A 24,183-nucleotide genomic window follows, 5' to 3' on the forward strand; every position below is an offset into this window, starting at 1 on the left:
GTTTTGTGGACTCTCTTTCCAATACTTGAGTGGCATTTTCTTGGTTTGGCAAAAGCAAGGACCAGCTCTTATAGTGGAATGGACAGTTGGGACACAGCTGAACTGCTCTGCATAATAATATCAACGTTAGTCTTAGGTTCACAGAATCGGCCCGAAATGGGTTGGGGTAGAGGTGGAGGGGGATTCTTTTGTTGAGAAGAGTCCTTTTGGAAAGCAATGGGCTATCTTATAATACTTATAATAGCCACTTCTAAATCTTCTTCGAGGCTTTGTAATTCTTCTCTTACAGTATTTCCAAATTTCCAATAACATCCTGATGTTAGCTGTGCTTTAGGGAATTAAGAGAGGGGCCTATGTCCACATATAGGATTTGCTTCCACCCTCTAGGAACTACCTGTCCCCCACCCCTATCCCCTAAGCTCCCCTTCCACCCCACCCCCTAAGCCAGAGTGGCGGAAGCCACAGATGGGTGGCTGGTGGTTCTGGAGCTGTAGGGGGTGGCTTGAAGCAGAATTCCGGAACCCTGCTTTACTGGAGAGTGCCTGTGTTGAAAGTTCAAGCAAGTCTAGAAGTCTGGCCTTAATCATAAGTAAGGATCAAGTGCAGTCAAGGATGGATTTGAGGGGCATGAAAACCTTTGAATATTCCCAGAATTGTTTGGGAGTGGAACTGGATTTTCTATCACTAAGTAGGGTAGGACTCTTTCTGTTGTTGATAATTAACCAAAAATGTGACTTCTAGATACCAGAGAGTAATTAGCAACACTCTCTGCCAGCCCAGGGGGAGACTAGTAGGTATTAGTAAGCCACAGCTACCTTTTCATTCTTCAGCTTCTGTGAAGCCATCCTGGAGCTCTGCCCTTCCTTTCTCTCAGCCTGTGGGTTTTCTTTCTCTGGCTCCTACTGCACTTTGTACACACCTTTATCAGAGCAGCCAATTATCTCGTAATTTGTCTCTCAGTAGACATTAAGGGTGAGGGATTGGCGCTGGTTCTCAGACCCTAGTTCAAATTCCAGCTATGGCACTAGCTATCTTTGTGACCTTAGGCAAATAACTTAAGCGCTCTATGCCTCGGTTTTCTTATTTATTAAATATGGGACAAGACTCTCCATTGCCTGCAGTTGCTGGGACAAATGAAGGTGACAATGCATGTCAAGTACAAGTCACAAGCAAAATAAAGGGCTCCTAATATAGTAAACATTTATTGATTAACCTAACCTACCTTTATTTTGTGTATTCAAACATTTACTGTATTTCAGTCCCCTGGAGCGCTCCCTCCAGGTGGAGAAGCCTCACGTGTAGCCTGTGGGCCTTGTCCCGTGGGCCGGCTCAGGATTGGATCCGCTGAAGAGAAAACCCCGCCCACATCCCTTTCGATCTCGTCAATGATTGGGCCGCTACGCAGGCATCCTGGTTGCTAGGTTAGGGAGGTGGTGTGTGTGTGTGTGTGTGTGTGTGTGTGTGTCCAGCTGTGTGTGTGTGTGTGTGTGTGTTTGTGTGTTAGGTTGCGCGTGCGCAGGTTGAGGAGGAAGATGCTTTCCGGTCGGATGGGAGGAGGTGACGTCAAGAACGGTGGCAGGAGGGGGCCTCCTGTAGCCCTGGGGACGCTATATCTGTGGGCCTTCAGATCGCGTCACAAATCGGCGACTGAACCTTGGCTGTGGTGGCTGAGGCGGCGAAGGCGGCAGCGGCGGCGACAGCTCTGGGGATTGTGTCTCGGGGTGTGTCGGCCGCCGCTGCTGCTTGGGCCTGGTATGTACAAATGGCTGGTTAGGATTCTCGGCACCATTTTCCGCTTCTGTGACCGGCCGGTGCCCCCTGCCCGGGCCCTCCTGAAGAGGCGGCGCTCGAACAGGTGAGAGGAGAGGGGGCTGAGTGCTGGCCTGTGTGCCCCCCCTCCCCCACCCCGGGCTCGGCTGGGAGAGCGCTGATCCAGCCGGGCAGGCCCCGCTCCGCCGAAACGCGCCCCTGGGCCGAGGCAGTAGAGGTGCGGGTCGCGGGGTTGCCTGGTGACGTAGTCGCTTCCTCCACTCTGTGTGGATGCGGCTCTTAAGGATGGGAAGAGCTAGTTGTCTTTGGAGTGGCCGGTGATGGTAGGAGCTGCGATGCTCTTGTCAGAGTCCACGCTGTTTCCGGTCCACACATGGGTCTGTATCATTTGTTGCCGCTCTTAGATTGAAACCTAAAAATTCGTTTTGGCGCACTGTTTACAAAGCACACTCCCAAGTGTCGTCTTTGGGCAATAAGTGCAGTTAAGATTGATAACTTGCCCAAAGCCGTTTTGACTGCAAGTACTGTTCTCTTAGAAACGAGACAGCAGCTGTCTTGTTCTGAAACAGCTGTCAAACTGTGTGTGTGTGTGTGTGTGTGTGTGTGTGTGTGTGTGTGTGTGTGTGTGTGTTGGGGAGAGAGGGAGGGAGAGTGGTTCTGTGCTTTAGAATTGGTGCATGAAAAAAAAATAGGTACCGCATTCTTTTAAAAAGATCACTAGTCGGTACTCTAAATTTCAGTTACAAATTTGGGGAAACTAAAAGCTCTTCTTCCTTAGCATATACCCATTGGCTTGTCCCATTTCATAGTGTGTATCCCCTTGCCTAAGAATTAATCTAGAGGATAAATATACCAATTGTATACCTCCCCCCGCCCAACTTTTAGTGATCAGATGTTAATTTCATTTTTTTACTAAACTTAAAGATCATTGAAAAGTGTTTTTTTTTTGCAGTTTGAGAGAATAAGATGATTAATACAGGAGTCTGAGAACGCAGATCACTGATGAAATTGACGGTTGGCTAAATTTCATTATGTGTTCCAGAGAGGGCAACTTATTCTTCCTTTCCACCTTTTTGTAGGGTTGACATAAGGATCATTTGAGAACATGTTGTAAAGTGCCTAGAATGATGCTTAATGCTATATATAAGGGTAGTATTTGTTTATTCTACCCCGAGGGCCTTGTGCAGAGGTTGTTGCTTGATAGGCACTTGGTACATGTTTCCTGAATAAGGAAATGTTAATTTGCTCTCCCGTGTTCTCTCTTTTTGCTACCAATCACTGCTAGTCAGGGAAACAATGGTTTGGAGGTAAAAAAAACAACAACAAAAAAAACCCCTGTACGTTACACATCGGTTGATCTAAAAACAGCTTTTCTCAATGTGAGCCATTTTTTAGTCAAAATGAAGCCAGGAGTCTTGTCGGGATGTTCAAAATAATGAACTCAATGGTAGTCTCCTGGGATTTATTCTGTTCCGTTTTTTTTGATAAATATCATCAGTCATAATCATTTTTAGAAAGGTGATTAGTAGTGTACCATGAACCTTTAACATTGTTAAGGTATAGGTCCAATAACTTGTTGAATTTTCAAACTCTTTTTTTTTGTTTGTTTGTTTGTTTTTTTTTTTTTTAGCTGAGCCATCCCACCACCTGTTGGCAGCTCACGGCTGCTCAGCTCGGGCTGACTCGAACCACTGTTGCTCAGAGCTCAAACTCTTGAGCGAGCTCTTAACCAACTGAGCCACTCAGCCGGCCCTGAATTTTCAAACTCTTTATTACGACTGTAATATAGTTTCCAGGGGGGGGGAAATGTAGTTAAATATAACAGCTTTTCTGGTTCACTATTAAAGCTTCTTATATGTGTATATATATATGTTTTTTTTTTCTCTTCTCTTTTTTTAGCACTGTGTTTTCTACAGCAGACACTGATGAGATACCAGCCAAAAGACCAAGACTAGGTATTGAATATTAATTTTAAAAATTCATTTTTTAATAGGAGAACTATATGCATGGAACAGAATTTAAAAGGTAAAAAGTATATGCATTGAAAAGTAAGTCTTTCCTACTACTCAGTTATCTTCTGGAGGTAAACACTATTACTTGGGAATTAAGTATCTTTTCAGATAGATAAGCCTGTATGTTGAATATACATTTTAAATTCTCAATCTTCCTATAAAGAAAAGGTGCTTTTTAAATTTGAAGAGAAGACATTGTAAAAGCTACTTCAAACTGAATCATCTAGTCATATAGCTGAATGAAGCAATCTAATGTGTTGCTTCAAATTATTTACTTCCCTATAATCTGAAGGGCTATACATCGCTTGGTAGAAGAGAATAAAATTAGATTAAAGGAGAAAGGCACAATGGAATACTATAATAATAATAATATTTTCCTCTTTCTCAAAAATGCATGTGAATTTAGATATACCTCTAGATGTGGTCATTAAGAGGGGACATGTCGATATTATGATTTCATTTAAACCCAATGAGTACTTACTGAACATGTTTTATTGCTAAGTAGTGTCTTAGGTTCTACGGGAAATACAAAAATGAGTAAGACAAGGTCTCTATTTTTAAGGACCTTATAATTGTAGGGGTATATGATTATATAGTGGGGGATATAAGACAAGCACATAAATAATACCAATGTCAATGAAGATATAAAAATGAAATAAGAAAGGTAATAAAATACTGTCCAATTTTTAGCTGGTTAAGAATCTCAGTGAATATTTGATGAAGGAGCTAGTATCTTGAAGGGTGAATAGAATATTAAAGAGCAATAGGAAGGCAAAACTTTCTAGGTAGAGGGAATAGTATTGGAAAGTTATGCAATTCAGGAAATAGTGAGTAGAACTCAGGAAAAAAGTTAGCAAGAGAGAGGTCAAATTATGGAGGATTTTGAATGCCAGGAATATCCAAATTCATTAGGACAATATTTTCCAAAGCACAGGATAGATACCAGTCAGGAAATAATTTTAGGAGATACAGTGTTCATAGCATTAAGTAACATTTGAATTGTTACATGCTAAAAAAGTTGTATCCTTTTCAGTTATTTTAAGCAGAAAATCTTGATTGAATGCTAGTATGTCTCCAATATTTGTTTAATATAGTTGACCCTTGAACAACATGGCGTTAGGGTTGCTGATTCCCCCCAGCCCGAAGTTAAAAATCCGAGTATAACTTTTGACTTTCCCCAGATTTAACCTTAGCAATAAATAATTGATGAACCCATATTTTATTGTCATAAATATTATACACTGTACTTTTACAATAAAATAAGCTAGAGAAAAGAAAATGTTAAGAAAATCATAAGGAAGAGAAAATACATTTACAGTATTTATTGAGAAAAACCCATGTATAAGTGGATTCGCACAGTTCAAACCTGTGTTGTTCAAAGGTCAAGCTACATGCTAATCTTTCTTTTTTTAATAGGCACAGCTAGAACCTAATATTGTTGTGCTTTCATTTCATTATAAGGCAAATAATGTTGCTTTACATTCATAATTGCAATATAAAATTACCTTTCAAATACATTTATTTAGCAAAAAATGTGAGTCAGTTTTAAAGAAAAATATAAATAAATAGCTGTATGTGGTAAAAAAAAAAAAAACAAAAAACTTTGACAGTGGAATTACAGAAAGTTCCTGAAATAATTCTGGCAGTTATCCATTTTATGGACTTGTATGTTAAGGATCTCTCCCTCCATGATTTTCATGAAATATGTATTATGATTTTCTGAATGGAAACTATAGAAGGGAACCTAAGCCATGGGTGAACCAAGGGTAACCCTTCCTGGCAGAGTTTGGAAAGGTCTGTAGCAGTGCTGTCCAATAGAATTCTCTACCATGATGGCTATGGAGCACTTGCAATGGGGTTAGTGCAACTGAGGAACTGAATTTAATTTCATTTAAATTTAAACTTAGGTAACCTACATGTGTCTACTGGCTACTATATTGGACAGTACAACTCAATTGGTTGCTTTTGAGGAAAAGAAAAAAGCAGGAAGGGTAAGAGAAAAGAAAGAGGACCTTAGATCATAGATGAAAAATTTTAAGAGATCCTAGTCTAGTCCTAGGAAAATAGGGTGGTCTTTTCCATGTTACAGATGAGGCAGGCCTTTTTTTTTTTAAAGTCAATGAGATCTTTTGACATAATCTTTGGCATTCCCAGATTTTGACAAAATTTGTAGGAAAATAAATATAGTACTTTTCAGTGTCCACTATTTAACTATGTTAAGAATGCCTCTTGTCCTCTGGGTTTGTATGACAGTCTGCGGGTTAAGCACCAATCCTCAAAGCTCTTTTTTTTTCCATTTAAAGCTCAACATTATTAGAGGGATAACATGGAATTCTTTCTAATTCCTAAAATGAGAAACAGGTCATTTGCAAATTTTGGTTCTTCTAACTATTCTCTAGTTACAACTTACTTCAAATTGGATTCTGCTTTACCCAGCTATCACATCCTCCCTGTTGTTTAAGTTAGTCCCTATCTTTCCAGAAAGTATTTTATATCGTATATATTCTGGAGTGCTTGTTGCTTAAAAAAGCAGAATGTGGCTAGGATGATGATCTCTTTCTCTCAAATGAATGCTTTAGCATATCCTTAATTAGGAAATAGAAAAGAATTTGTAAAAAACAAATCAGCCATGCAGGAAGTGAGAAAGGGGGTAGTGATAAAAAGAGGAAGTTGGGAAAACATTGAAATCTACCTCCTCCCTTTTGTTTATTTACTTATTTTGTCATCTTTATTTTCGGTAGTTTTGGTGACACGGAGGGGTGAGTCTGAGATCTTCCAACACATCTTCTCCAGTATAGAGGGATAGCGTTGTTTCATCATGGATGTTGAGAATTACATATCTTATACTTCACTAATTTCCACCCTGGGGATGACCAAGATAAAATAGCACTTAGTAAGTAGTTGTTTAGGACAACTGTATTGTTACCTGCCCTGGAAATAAATGATAAGTGTTTCCTGTAGGATTCTGCCATGCCTAGTGACTATATGCTCCAGGTTGTTAAGTTATGCCCCTGTCTATCTGATACAGATTTCTTTTTATATACATGGGAGGGCTCATTGCTTGAAAGCTGTTGTTTCAGGACTTCTTTGTGTGTATCAGTGTGATTTGCTAAAGAGATGGTTTCATGGTTTTGTAGCATCCTGATATTTTACTAAAAAAACAAAAACCACAATGCTGGAATTCCAATTATTCAGGTAGAGAAATTATTTCTACAGATACCTTCTTATCTTAATGATTGAAAATAGGACTTCTAATGAAAATTGAGAGGCCTTTTCTAAGATACAATCTTATTTTTTTTGCTAGACGTTTATTACTCTGTATTTATATGTATGTGCAATCTACATTACACTTTCTAGATTGCTTTATTCACCAAGTGAAAAACAGTCTCTACAATGCTGCCAGCTTATTCGGATTCCCATTCCAGCTGACCACAAAGCCCATGGTAACCTCTGCTTGTAATGGAACACGGAATGTGGCGCCTGCAGGAGAGGTCAGTGGGGATTGGGCTTCTTGTTGCTACTGATTTCTGTACTTAATCATTAAAATTACATTTTAGAAATATTCTCATTTTAGGAATTAATGTGTAGAATGACTTCTTTCCAGACATGTTCGTGTCTTTATTAGTCTTGATATATAGGCCCATAAATTAAAAGTTAAGAAATTACACATCTAAAAAATACTTATGAAGAGACTAATTACTAAGTATGTGTGAAGACTCTGGAATTTTTATTTTTTACATCATTTTGTGAGTCTTTATAAATTAAACCTTTGGTCTTATTGATGATATCTCTTCTGTGAGCTAGCTAAATAATCACCGGTAGAGTGATTTTTTTTGTGTTCATATTAGAAACTTATTTTAATTCTAAAATTTAGATACTACAGAGGCGATTCTATTTGATTTTAAGGTATTTTCGAACTCTTCATCTTGTGAACTGACAGGTTCTGGATCCTGGAACAACATGCTGAAACTGGGTGAGGTGGTCAAAAATATTTCTGCTTCCCCTACCTCCTTCTGCCTCTTTTTTTCTGAGTTTTGAGAATATGAAAGGAAAACACTGATTTGTGTTTCCATGAGAACACATAGTCTCTCTGCCATTCTAAAAAGCACATAGTTTCCTTTAGAACTGTATTTGAATTTACCGCTGTGTTTTTTATTTGTATTATCGGTGTCCTTAATGTGACTTAGATCAAGTTTCATTCATTAAAAAAAAAAAAAAAATCCTGAGCGCTTACTCTGTGCTAGGCACTATGCTAAATTAATCAGGAATAACAAAAACAAAATATTTAATAACAAAATAACAAAACAAATAAAATAATAACAAAATATTGTACGCTTGCCCTTGTGGGACATGATCTGATTGGTGAGCTACCTTAGGCTCCCAGTTCTTGTAGTTTTATGGATTAGGAATCTTTATATCATCCAAACCCCTAAATTGAATTGTAGTTATTGTATATACTGTACAAAATGGTGGGGGAAAATAGGAAGAAGCTAAGAGTCCTGAACATGACTGTGATCTCTGCCACACAGGTAGATTTGTAAAGTTTGATAGGAAAGGGAAAAAGAGCTTTTAGAGAGGTTGTGTATTCAGGAGTCAAAAGCGGAAGAAGCTAAGGAAATGATAAAAACCTCAGATGAGTGCTTCTAAAACTTTTTTAGTAAAGTACTTCTGGTGGCAGAGAAAAGGAAAATAAATATGTACCCCTGAGTCTGAGAATCTAGTTCTAAGGGACTTGGGACAAAGATGATACTTCTTTGAAGTCTTTCATTTCATTTTAAAAGTTAATACAAATTAAATTTAATAATCTATTCATGTTGTTGGAATATATAAATGTTTAATATTATTTACCATTAAAATTGACATAGGGAAGGGATGGTAGACTTATTTTGTGCCCAAGGTACCAGCAGTGTAGAGAGGGTGCCAAAAAAGTGTATATACATTTTAAGTAAGGAAAAAGCTGCATTAAAATTGTAATACTTAATATATACCGATAACAAAAGATGAATACAAGTCATGTGGATTCCTTTTTTTGGCACCCCCAGTATTTCTCTGTGATCGTGTGGCCTAATCAGAGAAGCACAGGAATTCCTAGGGCAGGATTCCTATATAAAGAAGTCCACAGTCTCTAATCTGAAACCCTTGCAGATGTGTTTGGGAATTCTGAATTTTTCCTGTTTTAGACATATTGTGTTTATTGAATATCATTAAAAAACACCCATTGGGATTGAGCATTGGTCAAGTCGGGTTTTAGAAACAAATGAATTTAGGTCAGTTTAGGTTTCGCTGCTAGTGACTTATGAAAAGTTTTCAGGTTTCGACCTCTGCCTTTTGGGGTCCTTAAGAATTCCAACCCCCTGTAGTAGCAACAGCAGAAAATACGGCTGATGAAAATTTAGTGAACCTTTTTTGAAGTATAGTAACTATCTCACAAGTGTTAGAAGCTTCCAATGAAATGTAGTAACATGTCAGGTTTTCATTTAAAAATACTTCTGTTTTTTTGGGAAGAAGAAATAATTTGAAAAATTGACTCAATTTCATTAGATTACAGATGAGAGTTTGTAATCTTGAGTTCTTCGTGCCTCTCATTGGTCCCAGTAAGCAAAACTAGAAGCGTGCCTATGAATTGTTATTGCCTATCGAGATCAAAGACAAACTACTGTATTGTTTTTTGCCATGTGTAATGTGCTCCCGTGTATAATGCGCACTCAAGTTTTTGGCCCAAACTTTCAGGGAAAAAATCTTCTGTTTTAATTTTTTAATTCAAATTTTTATTTGTTTACATTTAGGTACTTATTTTTTGTATTATAAAGGAATTTTTTTTTTTAAGATTTTATTGGGGAATTGGGAGAGGGAACAGCATTGGGGAATAGGAGAAGGGGAACAGACAAGTTGCTGTCCTTTTGTTCTTCAGTCTAGTTGTGGAGGATGTTGCTTCACTGGCCCATGTTGGTATTATGATCATTGTGCTCTTCCCGGCTGAGGCAGATCTGTGGCCGGCCATTGGACGGCTGCTCTCGCTGGCTGCCAGCCACTCACGGTAGCTCACGGCAGCCCACTGCAGCAGGGGCTGCAGTCTACGTTGTTGCTGGCGATTCGCGGCAGCCCAGCTCTAGGTCGAGCTGTTGTTCACTATCTTAGCTGTAGAGGGCGCAGCGTCACTGGCCCATGTGAGATCTGAACCGGCGGCTCTGCTGCTCAGAGCTGGCGTCCCAAGCCAACTCCTAACCAACGCGCCACTTGGCCGGCTCCCAGGAATTTTAGCATTTATTTTTTAACATATTATGGTACAAGAAATTTTATGTAACAAATAATTACAAAACACAAGAACATATACAAGGTACAAGAAATGTTATGTACTGGTACCAAATTTATGATATTTATGCATCATAGAAGGCCAAGAACTGTTTGTTGTTGTAAGTTCAGCAAAACTGATTATGTATTCCAGGTATTATTTTGCATACAGATATCATTATTGATTTTTAGAGTTACACTTTTAACTCATAAGCATAAATAAAAGAATTAAAAGCATTTATATAGATACGGAATTAGTACTACCCATGTATAATGCTCATCTTTACTTTTCCCTCACAAATTTGGGCAAAAAACTGTGCATTATACATGGCAAAATAAAGTAAGTACTATTGCTTTTCCTTTAATTTGACAAAGCTTGTGCTGGACCTCTGTGCTGTACAGTAATAGAATTTGAAAAAATAAGACATTAAGTCCTGCAGTGGAGATTGCTCAGAGATTTTCTTTTCTAATGAATACTGGTGTTTTGTTTTGTTTTACAATTACAAATACATTTTTAAAATAGGTAATAAATCTCCTAATGGAATAAGTGATTATCCAAAGATCAGAGTGACAGTAACCCGAGATCAGCCTCGCAGAGTCCTGCCTTCCTTCGGGTAAGTGTTACATTCTGCCTTTCTTTAAATGGAAGCTTAGCAGTTGTTATGTGCTCACTCTTTTTAGGCACTATCACTTTTTTATTCTATTATGTAATCTTAAGTAAGTACTCTGAGTTGAGTGGCTTGCTGAATAGCATACAGTTAGTGAGAGACTTGAACTCAGATGTGTGTTACTTTTTCTACCGTATATGCCCATAGCATCCGATTTTGCAAACCTTTTAAAAAATAATTGTTCACTTCTAAACTTTTTTTTTGAAGTACAATATGCATACAGAAAAGTGCAGAAATCATGTGTCTAGCCTGATGAATTTTCATACACTGTACTGTTATTATTTTACGAGTAATTTTCTTCTCCTTTCTGTGTTCTCACTTTCTAGAATTTCTACTGCTTGGATATTAGATGTTCTGGATTGATCTAACTTTCGTATATATTTTTCGTATATATTCTCTGTTGTTGTCCTTGCCCTTTAAAAAAAAAGTCTGTTGCTGATTTTTTGTTGTTGCTGGCTTCACAGTTTTTAAGTTGTAAGCATCCTCCCCTTTCTTAGTCCCCATGTTTTTTTGTTTCTCCAAGCATCTTGGAGGATGCAATATCTTTTCTTATTTCTCTAAAGCTGTTAGTTATTTTAAAATTTCTTCTCCTCCCTACTTTGTCTGCTTCCTCTGAATCCCCCTCTCCCCTTTGTCTTGGTCTTATCTTTCATATTAGAGTCTTTATTCAAATACTGGTAATCCTTGCCTATCCATTCATATTTAAGAATGAGACAGTAACTAAAAACTAGGGCTCTCTGGAGCTGGATAAATGGCTGATTGTAGGGCGAGGAGAGAAAGTACAAAATGAGTTTGGAACATCTTGTGCCAGAAATTAAAGAAGCACTCAGGCACTGGGGACATGTAACATGACACAGGAGGAAACCTGAAGGGGCTTTCAGTGGCCAAATTGGGGACAATTTAAGCATCACAATGAATAAAGACAAGAATACAGATGCTAATAAATAAATAAATAATGTGGGAGGGAAAGATCTTTATAGCAGCATGCCACCTAGTAAGTGTAGAAGGAATGATAAAGTTTAAAAAAAATCATTATTTTGTAACTATCATAGTAATAATTGATATGTACAAGAAACATCAATTGAGCTGTAACTAGTAAGCAAAAGCTTGATGTGGTACAGGATATTTACATAAACTCAAAGTATCTCCCCACAAATTACTTATTAATTACAAAGGGAAAAATAGTAACCTTAGGGTGGAGAAACCTGCTTGACACCACCTTAACCAGAGAATCAAAGTTAAAACCACCCACAGTGGGACAGACTGACACCATGGACTCCAGCTATATTGCACTGAGTAGGACATCATCACCAAATTTGTATTTCAGCAAAAATCAATAATCTGAATCTAGTACACCTGAAGCGATGTTGTATAATATTGTATGTCAACTGTAATTGAATATATATATAGTCAAGGGATGTGGAGTATAGTGTGGGAGTGGAGTCAAGGGAATTGTAATAGATATGTATGATATGGGGGGAAAAAGGGGGTGGTGGATTGGGGGAGGGGGGTTGTCACTTTGAGGGGTAAAAAGTATAACTATTGCACTGTGTTGTACACATGAAACTAATATTTCAGAGATTTATAGAAATTTAATGAATCAGCATTGTCTACAGCATCATCAAATTGAGTCTGTATATATTACTTGATCCAAATCTCAAAATAGAAGATTTAGTGCCACCATTATAATCCCCCTGTCTCATCATTACTCTAGACATGAATTTCCAGAAAATGCTTAAGTGATTGCCCCAACAAATTATAATTAGGTTTAGATAGTATACTTAGTGTTTAATTTCTTTCTCCAATAAAGTTGGTTGATGGTATTGTCATTTCTAATCTATAACTGAGAAAACAAATCTGGGTACATTATCCAAGGAAGTCCACTGGACCCTGCTGCCTCTCAGAATTCAGCAAAACTCAGATATTGGACGATGAAGCCATTTTTTACAATTTTAATTTACTTTGCCATGTTGTTACTCACAAATCATCTATATGCCACCTTCTTAGTGCTATGTGCTGACTTTTTTTTTTTTTTTAAGATTTTATTGGGGAATTGGGGGAGGGGAACAGACAAGTTGCTGTTGTTTTGTTCTTCACTCTAGTTGTGGAGGACGTCGCTTCACTGGCCCATGTTGGTATTATCATTGCGCTCTTCCTGGCTGAGGCAGATCGGTCATAGGCCTCTGGACGGCTGCTCATGGCGGCTCTTGGCAGCTCACACTGGCTGCCAGCCGCTCACGCTGGCTGCCGGTCACACATGGCAGCTTATGGCAGCCCACTGCAGCCCAGCTGCAGGTCAAGCTGTTGTTCACCACTTAGCTGTAGAGGGCAGTGTCATTGGCCCTCATGTGGGATCTGAACTGGGGCCCTGCTGCTCAGAGCTGAGGTCCCAAGCCAGCTCTTAATCAGCGTGCCACTCGGCCGGCCCCTGCTGACTTTTAATTAAAACCCTAAAGAAACAGAAAAAAAAATCTGAATCTAAGAATGAGAAAACAGGTTAAGATGAATTTAGGGGTTGAGCTCTGAACAACAGCGGTTCAAGTCCCGGCCTTAGCTAAGCTGCTGCTAAGCTGCCAATAGGTGGCAGGATGGCTCAGAAAAAAAAAAAAAGATGAATTTAGGGTTTATTGTACAAAACAGTGGGCCTGTACTCTTCATTTGAAAGATGAAGAAAGGCTGAAAACTGGTTCAGATTAAAGGAGACTGAAGATATATGATAACTAAATGCAGTGTGAGCTCCTGCATTGGATCCCTGATAGGAAAAAAAATGCTGCAAAGGATATTTTTAATATCTTTGGAGAAATTTGAATATGGGCTACATGCTACATATTGTATCATTGCTAAAGTTCCTGAATTTGGTTATTGTATTATGGTTATGTAAAAGATATCCTTGTTCTAGAGAGATACATACTTAAATATTTAGAGAACTTATTCTCTACGCATTTAATGCTATAACTGTCCTATAAGCATTGCTTTAGCTACATACCACACATCTTGAAATGTTGGTTTTAATTTTCATTCAATTAAAAATATTTTCTAATTTCTGTTTTACTTCCTCTTTAACCAGTGGTTATTCTGAAATGTAGGATTATATTATCTAATTTTCAAATATTTGGGACTTTCTAGATATCTTTCTTTTATTTAGTTTAATCCTGTTATGGTCAGAGAATATACTTAGTATGGTTTTGGTTCTTTTAAATTTGTTAACATATGTTTTATGGCCTGGGATATGGTCTACCTGGGTGATGTTCAATGTGCACTTGAAAAGAATGCGTATTCTGCTATTGTGTAGAGTATTCCATAAATGTCAGCTCAAGTTTGCTGATAATGTTTTACACGTCTACTGATTTTCTGCCTACTTTTTTATTGATTGATGAGCAAAGAGTGTTGATGTTTCCTACTGTAATTGTGGATTTGTCTGTTTCTCCAGTTATGTCAGTTTTTGCTTTGTGTATTTTGTCTTTATTTGACCCAGTTTCACCAATTATTTTGCCAATTTGCTTTATTATTCTCTGTCATATCTACATAATATTATTTTCTGAATCATTTGAGAGTAAATCTTAGACCCATTCCCTTTTAATCGTAAGTACTTAAGTGTGTTTGTATCTTAAGAATGAGGACATTCACTTACATAATCACAGATTACCAAACTCAGAAAATTTGACATTGATATATGCTATTATATAATCTTATTTGAGTTTCTCCATAAAGTGATTCTTTTTCCACAATTCAGTGCAGAATTATGTACCGCATTTAATTTTTATGTCTCGTTGATCTTTCATCTGCAACAACTCCTCAGTCTTTTTTTGTCTTTAGTAGCATGGATATTTTTAAAGAGTACAAAGCATTTCTTTTTGTAGAATGTCCCTTAATTTTGACTGATGTTTATTCATGATTTGTTTTAGAGTATGCGTGGTTTTTTTTTTGTTTTTTGTTTTTTGGTAAAAATACTATATATGTGGTGTTGTATTCTTTTTATTAAAACATCACGTCAAGAAGGGCATGTCAGTTTGTCCCATTATTGGTAATGGCAAGAGAGGCAGGCTCTGTCACCAGCAGCAATGACTAGGTTGGGGCTTCATGGCTTCCATTTCTTTAGCATTTATTAATTTACATTCATTGGTTTAACATCCAGCAGATATTTATTGAGTGCCTTTCAGCTGAGATCATGTGATAGGTATGATACAGTAGTAAAAGGATATAATCTCTGTCTTTATGGAATTTAAAGTTGAGTGTGAGATATAGACATTAAATAATGATACCAGTCATTAATCCCAGTGGTGCCAAGTGACATAAGGAAAAGTGCAGTACAAGAGGAGGGTCTGTGTAATAGGGGAGCTAATTCCAGAGGTGGGGTTGAAAAATGGTCATGAGGGAGAGGGCAGGGGCTTTCGTGCAGCAGTCTGGTGACTGGAAATAGACATTCCATAGTGGAATTCTGGGGCACCCTTACTCTAGAGCTAGACCTAACTTTGTGAACTGTAGTAGTCTGATTTGCCAGGAGCAAGCTTAATCTGGGAAGCCTAATCACAGAATGGTCTGGAACTTAGAGTCCAGCAATTTAAGCAGTTAGGTGATAACTTTGCAAACTTGTTTCTGTCTCTCAGTTTTACTTTGAACTCAGAAGGCTATAACAGAAGACCAGGTGGTCGTCGCCATAGCAAAAGCAATCCAGAGAGTTCTTTAACGTGGAAACCTCAGGAACAGGTTGTAACAGAGATGATTACTGAAGAGGGTGGCAAGGGTCTGAGGCGTCCCCATTGTACTGTGGAGGAGGTAAGCCATTTTAGCCTGGTCTCTTTTGAAAACTATTTTATGAATTTTGGGGGGAATAAGTAATATATGTACCAAGGTACAAAATTCAAAAGGTATAAAAGGGAGTACAGTGATTATAAATTGCGCAGCCTGACTTCCATACCCGGCCCCAGCACCCTGTTTGACTCTTCTCAAGTAACCACTGATACTTGTTTGTACCCTCCTAGAGATATTCTGTACATGTGTAATTTAGTCAATTTCCAGATTATTTTCACCATAAGAAAGAAAAAGGAGTCATATTAAGAAACAATAAGGTTAGAAATTCTTTTTTGGGCGGTGAGTGAATTATTCTGACTTGCTTCTTTTATAAGCTGTAATAACTGTGACTGTCTAAGGGGTGTAAATGGTGTGCATGTCTGCTCTTCCCTTTTCAGGGCACTTAATATGATGTCTTCATCAACAGTCTTCTCTTCACTTCCCTCTTGAAGTCTTCACTTATTCCAGGAGAATTTAGAATTATTCCTGTATCTTGCATTTCCCAGGACCATCACCTATTACTATTATACATAGTTTTCTGAGCCACTTAGTTTAGTTCATCAAAGAACTATTTATTTGGGTGCCAGTTGTCAGCAGTTCAAATTGAATAAAATATGGTCCCTGTATTCCAGGAGCTTATATATAAATAGTTGTATTCAACAAACAGAGGTAGGCAGAGAGAGGAATGGACTGCAGCCCTGGACGGGGTTTTAAGGAGAGAGATTATAAAGTAGCTTCAATACCTTAGATGAGAAATCAGAGATTGGACTGAGCATATATATATATGGGGTATGCGCAGGACAGATTCTAGAAATATTAGAAGGTAGTATTAGCAAGGCCATGTTCATTGGTTAAGTGTAATGTAAAGTTAGAGGGAAGAGCCTGAGCCCCAGATTTCAGTCTTGGATAAATACTTGCTACTGACCAAGCCACCCTATGTGTTTAGGGGGAAGTTGATGACTTCAGTTTTGGACATTATTTAAAGTGCCTGTGAAACATTCAAGAAAACCTGGCCCGTAGAATTTTGAGAAGGCAGGGTTAGAGACACATGTCTGAATCTGCTGCATATTGGTGTTGTGTAAATCAAGGGAGCTGATGATTATTTAGGGAGAGAATGTAGTGTGAGAAGAGATAATGGGCGAACCATCGGCATTTGGGGCAGGCAGAAGAAGAAATAATTTGCAGTGGAGACTGAGAAGATAAGAAGAAATCAGGAGAGTGTATTGTCCAGGAAGGCAAGGCAAAATCAGCAGGGCGAGATGCTGAAGAGAGCGGTCAAGTAGCATAAAGGCTGAAAAAGTGCCTTGGATCTGGCCGTAGCAAGTCATTGGTGACTGGTGAGACCAGTTCCATTTTGGAAGCTGAATGTTCTGCATATGCAAGTGGGTTATTCCTGCTGAGTTGTTTTGTGGTTAACCCAGGTCTACTGTCAAAAACTCGATGCCATCAAGGTCTAGGAGATAATGTGAATGAGTGAAGCAGGATGGAGCAAATGGCCCATCTGAAGGGAATAGCCCTGCCTCGCTCCAGATTGTTGATTCAGTTTTTCAAAAGAGGCAGATTTTTGGATTTTTCTTTCCAATTTATAAAGTTGGCAATTAATTTAAAGTAATTTAAAAAACACTGCTGACAAATAAAACCCATCTATAGTCTGCATTTGACCTCTTAGTCTTTGTTTATGATTTAATTATAGGTTTAATGTTCTAGAGGTTATCTAACATGCTTTCTTTTATTTAGGGTGTTCAGAAAGAGGAAAGAGAGAAGTACCGGAGGTTACTGGAGCGACTTAAAGAAAGTGGTCATGGAAACTCGGTTCCTCCTGTAACTTCAACTCATCATAGGTAAAGATGATCTAACAAGATAAATGCTTTGCCAGACATTGTTTTCCTTATTTTTGGAGAGGAAATTGATAGGAAGGGCTTTGTGGAAAAAAGAGGTTAACATTGAGAGAACCAGCCCTGCAATTTGTACAAATTGTATGTAGTAATGGATTATATAGAACAGTGGTTTTACAAAATAAAATTTTCTGTTAGCTTTAGAATCCTTTGTTCAATTGAAATTCTGTCATAGCAAAGTGGAATCACTGGTTAAAGTCAGAGAGCAGAGAATTTTTTCAACCTCCCCAAGATTCACATTTCCCACAATGCCTCTCTCTGTTTGCCTCTCTTTCCCCCTCTCCTCTCTTGCCTGTCCCTCCCACCTGCCCTTTCCCTCTCCCTGCTTCCCCATAGTCCCTGAGACATCTTAGTGGATGTATCTTAGCACAGTTGGAAACACTCCACTTTAGAGAGAAGATAAAAGTCACCCCAAGTCATAAGAAGTTTTTCTTAAAAAACTCCTTGTTAATTATATACGCTAATGAGCAAATAGAGTGGCAAAAGGAGTTGATGTCTCGTCTTATATTCCTTTATAAAAAGGGGACAAAAAAATATGTGAGCTCAGGACTGATACACACTTGATAATTCTAACAAGTGAGAATATGCAGAGGGGATTCCAGAAATTATTAATATGTAACAACAAGTGGAAGGTGAAAAAGTTATGAGACTGCCTAGGTTGTTGAGTGCAGAAATAATAAAGGAATACTTATTTGGGAATTTGAACTTTGGTTGTGAATTTTTAAAATTTTAATTCTCTTTGTTTAGTCAGAATGTTAGTATTTTCTCCATTTTGACTAGCCATTGTTGAAAGCAGCAGTATGCTTCGTGAATTATTGTTTTTTTCGTGTTAGCAAAATCCTAAAGCTATTTTGCTTTTTACATTCCTAATTTTGCTGTGTTGTTTTAGGATCCATTTCAGTATATTGTTTAAAATTTTTCCATCTTTTAACATGAGTTTTATCTCACAAGATTTTTCAGTCAAGATGGCACTGGGGATTGAGAACATCCAGTTTTCAAATAGAAAAACTAGAGGCGAGGTAACTTGGCTGAAATAGTAGATTCAGGATTGGACTCCTTGTATCCTAGTCCCTGATGGTGCTGTGTTGCATCCTGTCTCTTGTAATTTGATGTTTCAGGGTAATCAGTAACACCTGTTTGGAGACGCTTGTCAGACAGAGATAATAAGTATTTATGGTAGATTCTCCTTTTGTAGCTGATCGTCTTTGCTCTTTGTGTTTCTAAGCTCTCAGAGGAGTCAGATGGACACAATAAAGACCAAAGGCTGGGGGGAAGAGCAGAATCATGGAGGCAGAACAACTCAGTTTGTTCCAAAACAATGTGAGTTCCCAGTTTTAGCCCTGTTTTAATACATAGAACTGAGTTCGTGTGCATATGAAATTGAAAAATAACATACGAGTGAAAGATGGTATACCAGACTTTAAAACTTTATCAGACCCCATGATATTGACTGGGGTTTATCCAGGACCAGTAGTTTAGTAAAAAAGTTATTTCAGGAAGAAGCAGATTCATAAATTATCTCCTGATTATTATTCCTAGCTTCTATATATAGCAGTACATATTTTGTGAGCCTAAAATTAATTTCTTTATATTCCTGATTTTAATTTCCTTGTATTTCTCTACTTGTTTCCACTAAATGACACTAAGTGATAGCTTACCAAATGAGCAGATATCAGTCAGTTCACACTAAAGATCGTATTTAAGAAAGCGATTTATGCATTTTTAAGCAACTTGATACGTAAGGGCTAGTGTCTTTGAATTTCTAACGTTTCGGTGTAAGTCAGTGTCTTGATACTTTGGAAACTGTGTAAGTTGAAATTCTAGCTATATGATTGATTAATAAAGGAAACACGTAATTTTTTCTTTACCATCCTCACAGACAGAATTGTTGAAACAAGGGGACCTCTATGTTCAGTGAGGAGTGAAAAGAGGTACATGGTTCAGTTCATTCTAAGTTTTTTTTTGACATTATTTTCTTACTTTGTGAGCTATATTTGTGAGTAACCGCATCTGAGAAATTGTGAACACTCCTCAGCTCTGGTAGCTAGTCAGTATATATGGGTACATAGGTAGCTTTTGTGTCAGATGCTCACTCTAACTTGGGAGGGTGCCTTTCTCTCCTAGGTATTAGGGATTGGGAGATGAAGGTGGCACTTATATAAGAGTGTGGGTGTGGTGGGCATCTCTAGTATGTGAACAGAGAAGGTAGTTCTGTATGCCTTAGGATTCTGGATGATGGTTCATTTATAGCAGAGTTGAGGAAAGTATGACGCATGGGCCAAATCTGGTGTGCCTACCTATTTTTGTAAGTAAAGTTTTATTGGAACACAGTCATGCTCATTCATTTACATACTGCTTATGGCTGCCTTTAAATTATAATAGAAGTTGAGAAGATGTGACAAAAACTGTTAAGACTTGCAAGGTCTAAAATATTTACTGTCTGATCCTTTTCAAAAATATTTTGCTGACCCCTGGTTTAGAGGACTATATAAGCTTAAGGCAATTTTTGTTTGCAAATTATTAAATCTTATTTCTAAAACTAGTCTTAACTTGTACCAGGCTGAAAACACCCAGCCTGTAATCTTTATATTTTTTTCCTCAGGTGTTCAAAGGGGAAAATTTCTGATACAGAGAAGACAGTTGGAATCAGACTTGAAAATGAAGGTGTAAGTAGAAACCCTAGTTAAATTTTATATCTTTCTACTCTTTCATCTGACTTAGTATTAAAATTTTGGTGCCCATGAAAAATAAGGAAGATGATATATGTTACTTTTATTTCTATTTCTATTGTTTTCTTTGAAAAAGCAGCAGACATTGCAGATATACAACTTTAGCTTCCTTCTGAGTTGCTGGATTTTTATCCCTGAGCAGTAGCTACCTTTGTTTATAAGAGAGACCAGTGTGCCTCCATCTCAGCCCTTATCTGTGTTGCCTGGCTTCTTTTAGAGAATTTTAGAAAGCATACATCTCTAAAAAAGATATATGTTTAGGACTTTATTTTCAGAGTCAAGATTTCAGATTTACTTGAAGATATCAATTTTATGCTTAGTTCGATTTAACTTTTTCTGTATAAGTATCTGAATAAAAAGTGTTCCAGTGATCTCCATAGTGATACCAACATTTTTAATAATAGTGGCAAGCACTCCATATTCAAAAGAAATATATTCCTATATTAAATGCAAACTTGAAGTTTTAGATTATTTCACATTTTAGATACATACAAATACCAAAGTTTAGGAGACTGCTTTGTGTTAAGTACAATATCAGTTTGACCAACTTTTTTTTCCCCCATTAGATCTCTTCATAAGAATTACTCTTAAGCTATGGTCTTAAATCATTAGTCTTAGAATATTCCCTTCTCTAATGTTCCCCATTCCTGTCATTCAGAGTGAAGCCTTTGTGTTGAATTATCATTTATGACCTATGGAACAAAAGCTGAAAGAAGAGGGCAACTAAGCCTGAGCGAGGACAGGGTGGTGGTGGTGGTGGTGGTGGTGGTGGTGGTGATGATGGTTGTAATAATAATAATTTGTTACCTGGCTAAAGACTACATCCAGCCACTGTTTTTGCTGAACCCTGCAGGCTTTGCTGTCTGCGACCACCGGGAAGGGCCAGCAGCTCCTGGTTTCCTAGGACTGGTATATCTGGCACTTAGCTACAGTGAAGAGTAATAGCTATGTGTGTTGAGAGTGTGGTTCTTGTCCAAAGCTCTATTTCTAAATACATTTCCTAATTTTCAAATAGTTTACCTACTGGATTAAATTCAGTATTAAGTGTTTCAAAGGGAGGATCTTATCAAAGTTTCTGGGATGCGGACAGAATTCAACTTGTTGACCTGAATGGTGCTTACTTAAGTGTTAATTTTGCAAAAATTAAGTGATACATTAATATTTTGTAAATTTTTCTATATTATATATATATTTTAAAAGAAGAAACAGAGCAAGTTTACTTAATATAAAGATAGTGGTTTATTCTGAGTGATGGGACTATGGGTCATGTATTTTGCTGTTTTAAAACTTTAAAATATCTTTTAACTATTATTTTTAATTCAAATAAGAGAGCCAAAAATACCTTTCTTGCTACCTTCAGGGAAAATGATGACTGTTCTGTTTCATGGTTTATAACTGATGTGTCCTGTGAGCCTTCGGTCTTGAACACTTTTTGGTCCCTCTGCAGCTACAGGCAAATATGCTATGTCTACTCATTTCGGCATTTGTTAATTCTCTTTTCTTTCAAGATAATGACATTGGTTTGTATTTCATGTTATTTTGAATGCTTATATGTGCAAATATCAAACATGTGACTAGAATATAGAAACTGTTTTGATCAGAGGAGGGGACACCAGCTGGAACCTGACCTATCCGAAGAAGTGTCAGCCCGACTCCGCCTGGGCAGTGGAAGCAATGGCTTACTCAGGAGGAAAATGTCAATACTTGAGACAAAAGAAAAAAATTGCTCAGGCAAAGAGAAGGATAAAAGGGTGGATGATCTTCTTGAACTTACAGAGGTATTATTTCTTGTGTTGATCAGAATAAGAGACATGTTTTTAAATAACCTCCGTTATTCAAGACTTGAATGACTGTTTTGAGGAGTTTCTCCAGGCTAGGGGTGAATATATGAAAAAAGTCAGGTCTAAGAGCTATTTAATCACTGGATATATTGACGTTTAGTGAGCTGTGAAGGTGGCCTAAGGAATTAGATTGATGTTCAACAAATGTGAGGAGACATAATTCTCACATATCTTGGAATATAATGGGTTCTTTGTAGAATCTTTTTCTAATCTTAAAGCATTTTGAGTTATATAGTATGGTTTGGCATTAGGATTGAGTTCATTGCAGGTTTCTTTTAAGTGATTATGGTTTACTAAAATGTTTCTTTCATTGATTATTGCATTTGAAAATAGTGAAAATTTGTAGAAAACAAGGAAATGAAAGTATTTAAAAATTCTCATTTTAAAGGAGAGCCCATATCTTGGCTCCTTCTCCATTGTCGTCTTAGTAGGTGGTAGTCAGGCCTGTTCAGTGAATACCTCTTGAGCACTCACGGCATGCTGGGTGTGCAGGTGCAGGGAGAGAGCCATAAAATTGCAAAATTGTGTGCAGTGGTGGGAAGTGGTATTAACAGTATTTGGCTGAAACAATCTCTTTTGGGTTTATAGATTCAGTTTTTTAGCTTAAATATGCATTTATCTGCATGATTCTTTAGAATCATAAAGCCATCTATTCAGTAAGGACTCAGTTGCTTGACTGCTGCCTAGTTTTCCAGTTTCTGCTTGTTTGTGTACTCTGCTCATGTCAAAATGGACAGTATGATCTCTTAAGTGTCCTGGTTTTATCACTTTGATGTGCTTCAATAAAAGTTTAGGAGGGACATAAGGCAAGTATGAAGATTCTTTTATAGAATTGTGAAAGGAGCAAAGGTAGGAAGTTAGACACTCCTGAGTTCATAATATTGGCTCTGCCATTTAATAATTGATGACTTTGAGCGCATAACCGGAGTTCTGAGTGTTACCTGCTCATGGTGATGATTTTTCCCCACAAGCAGGGATTAATGATGTGCTTCAAGCAGCTGCTACCATTCTTGGCTCATAGTGCTGCCTAAATGGTAGTGGGATAATTAAGACTATACTTTAAATGTAAGTGTGATTACCAAAGTATTGTTTCCAGAAGCTGGTAATTCAACTACCGTCTTTTATAACCATTAGTAAGACTGCTTTGTAGTCTAAGTTTACATCTTTTTATACTTCAATTTAGTAGGTCTTTGATAGTATATTTTTCTCAAGGGTGAGGTATTACAGAGATGAAATTTTCTTTTTCGGCCTGAGCTGAGCAGCCGCTGAGCTGCCAACTGGTAGCAGGATGGCTCAGCTGAAAAAAAAAAAAGACTATACTTTAAATGTAAGTGTGATTACCAAAGTATTGTTTCCAGAAGCTGGTAATTCAACCACTGTCTTTTATAACCATTAGTAAGACTGCTTTGTAGTCTAAGTTTACATCTTTTTATACTTCAATTTAGTAGGTCTTTGATAGTATATTTTTCTCAAGGGTGAGGTATTACAGAGATGAAATTTTCTTTTTTAGACTCAGACTTTAAGTATCTGATAGTGGTTCTATATTAAAGTAGCAACCTTTGGACTTTCTAAATTCAGGACATGGAAAAGGAAATTGGTAATGCCCTAGGCCATGGCCCACAGGATGAGATCCTAAGTAGTGCTTTCAAATTACGAATCACTCGAGGAGATATCCAGACCTTGAAGAACTATCACTGGCTTAATGATGAAGTAAGTTGTCTTTTTTCTCCCCTTTTAATATCATGATTAACCATTTACTCTCCATAACCAAAGTGATAGCTACTGAATTATAAGGGGTTGGTAAAGCAGCTTCTAGTTTTATCTAAAACAAAAATATCTTGAACCATAGAAAGATGGTTAATTCTGATTGTTTGCGGCCTTTAATTAGCAGTGTTTCCCTCTTCTGCATCTGTGCTTCATGTCATCCAAGACTTCATTTACTAGTCTTCGATGACACATTTATAAACCCTGGGTGCCGCTGATAAATGGAAGGAACAGCAAGTGATACTTTATTGTAGATGAATTCTTTTTTTTTTTTTAAAGATTTTTTATTGGGGAATTGGGGGAAGGGGAAAAGTTGCTATCGTTTTGTTCTTCAGTCTAGTTGTGGAGGATGTTGCTTCACTGGCCCAAGTTGGCACCATCATTGCGCTCTTCCTGGGCGAGGCATATCAGTCGCCGGCTTC

General features: G+C 37.6%; 1 protein-coding gene across 1 annotated transcript in view; it reads left to right on the top strand.

Moving 5' to 3' along the window:
• The first annotated feature begins 1,528 nt into the window (after window positions 1–1,528).
• Window positions 1,529–24,183, top strand: part of SENP2 (SUMO specific peptidase 2) — a 39,778-nt gene continuing 17,123 nt past the window's right edge. Inside the window, exons 1-12 of the mRNA XM_019667854.1 lie at window positions 1,529–1,855; window positions 3,670–3,725; window positions 7,140–7,273; window positions 7,689–7,755; window positions 10,597–10,687; window positions 15,349–15,517; window positions 17,270–17,373; window positions 18,653–18,747; window positions 19,307–19,358; window positions 20,030–20,093; window positions 21,758–21,934; window positions 23,576–23,707. Of these exons, the coding sequence (XP_019523399.1) occupies window positions 1,533–1,855; window positions 3,670–3,725; window positions 7,140–7,273; window positions 7,689–7,755; window positions 10,597–10,687; window positions 15,349–15,517; window positions 17,270–17,373; window positions 18,653–18,747; window positions 19,307–19,358; window positions 20,030–20,093; window positions 21,758–21,934; window positions 23,576–23,707 (1,464 nt within the window). The 5' untranslated portion in view covers window positions 1,529–1,532. The remainder of the gene's footprint in view (window positions 1,856–3,669; window positions 3,726–7,139; window positions 7,274–7,688; window positions 7,756–10,596; window positions 10,688–15,348; window positions 15,518–17,269; window positions 17,374–18,652; window positions 18,748–19,306; window positions 19,359–20,029; window positions 20,094–21,757; window positions 21,935–23,575; window positions 23,708–24,183) is intronic.

Source organism: Hipposideros armiger, unplaced genomic scaffold, assembly GCF_001890085.2.
Source record: "Hipposideros armiger isolate ML-2016 unplaced genomic scaffold, ASM189008v1 scaffold_14, whole genome shotgun sequence".
NCBI lineage: Eukaryota > Metazoa > Chordata > Mammalia > Chiroptera > Hipposideridae > Hipposideros > Hipposideros armiger.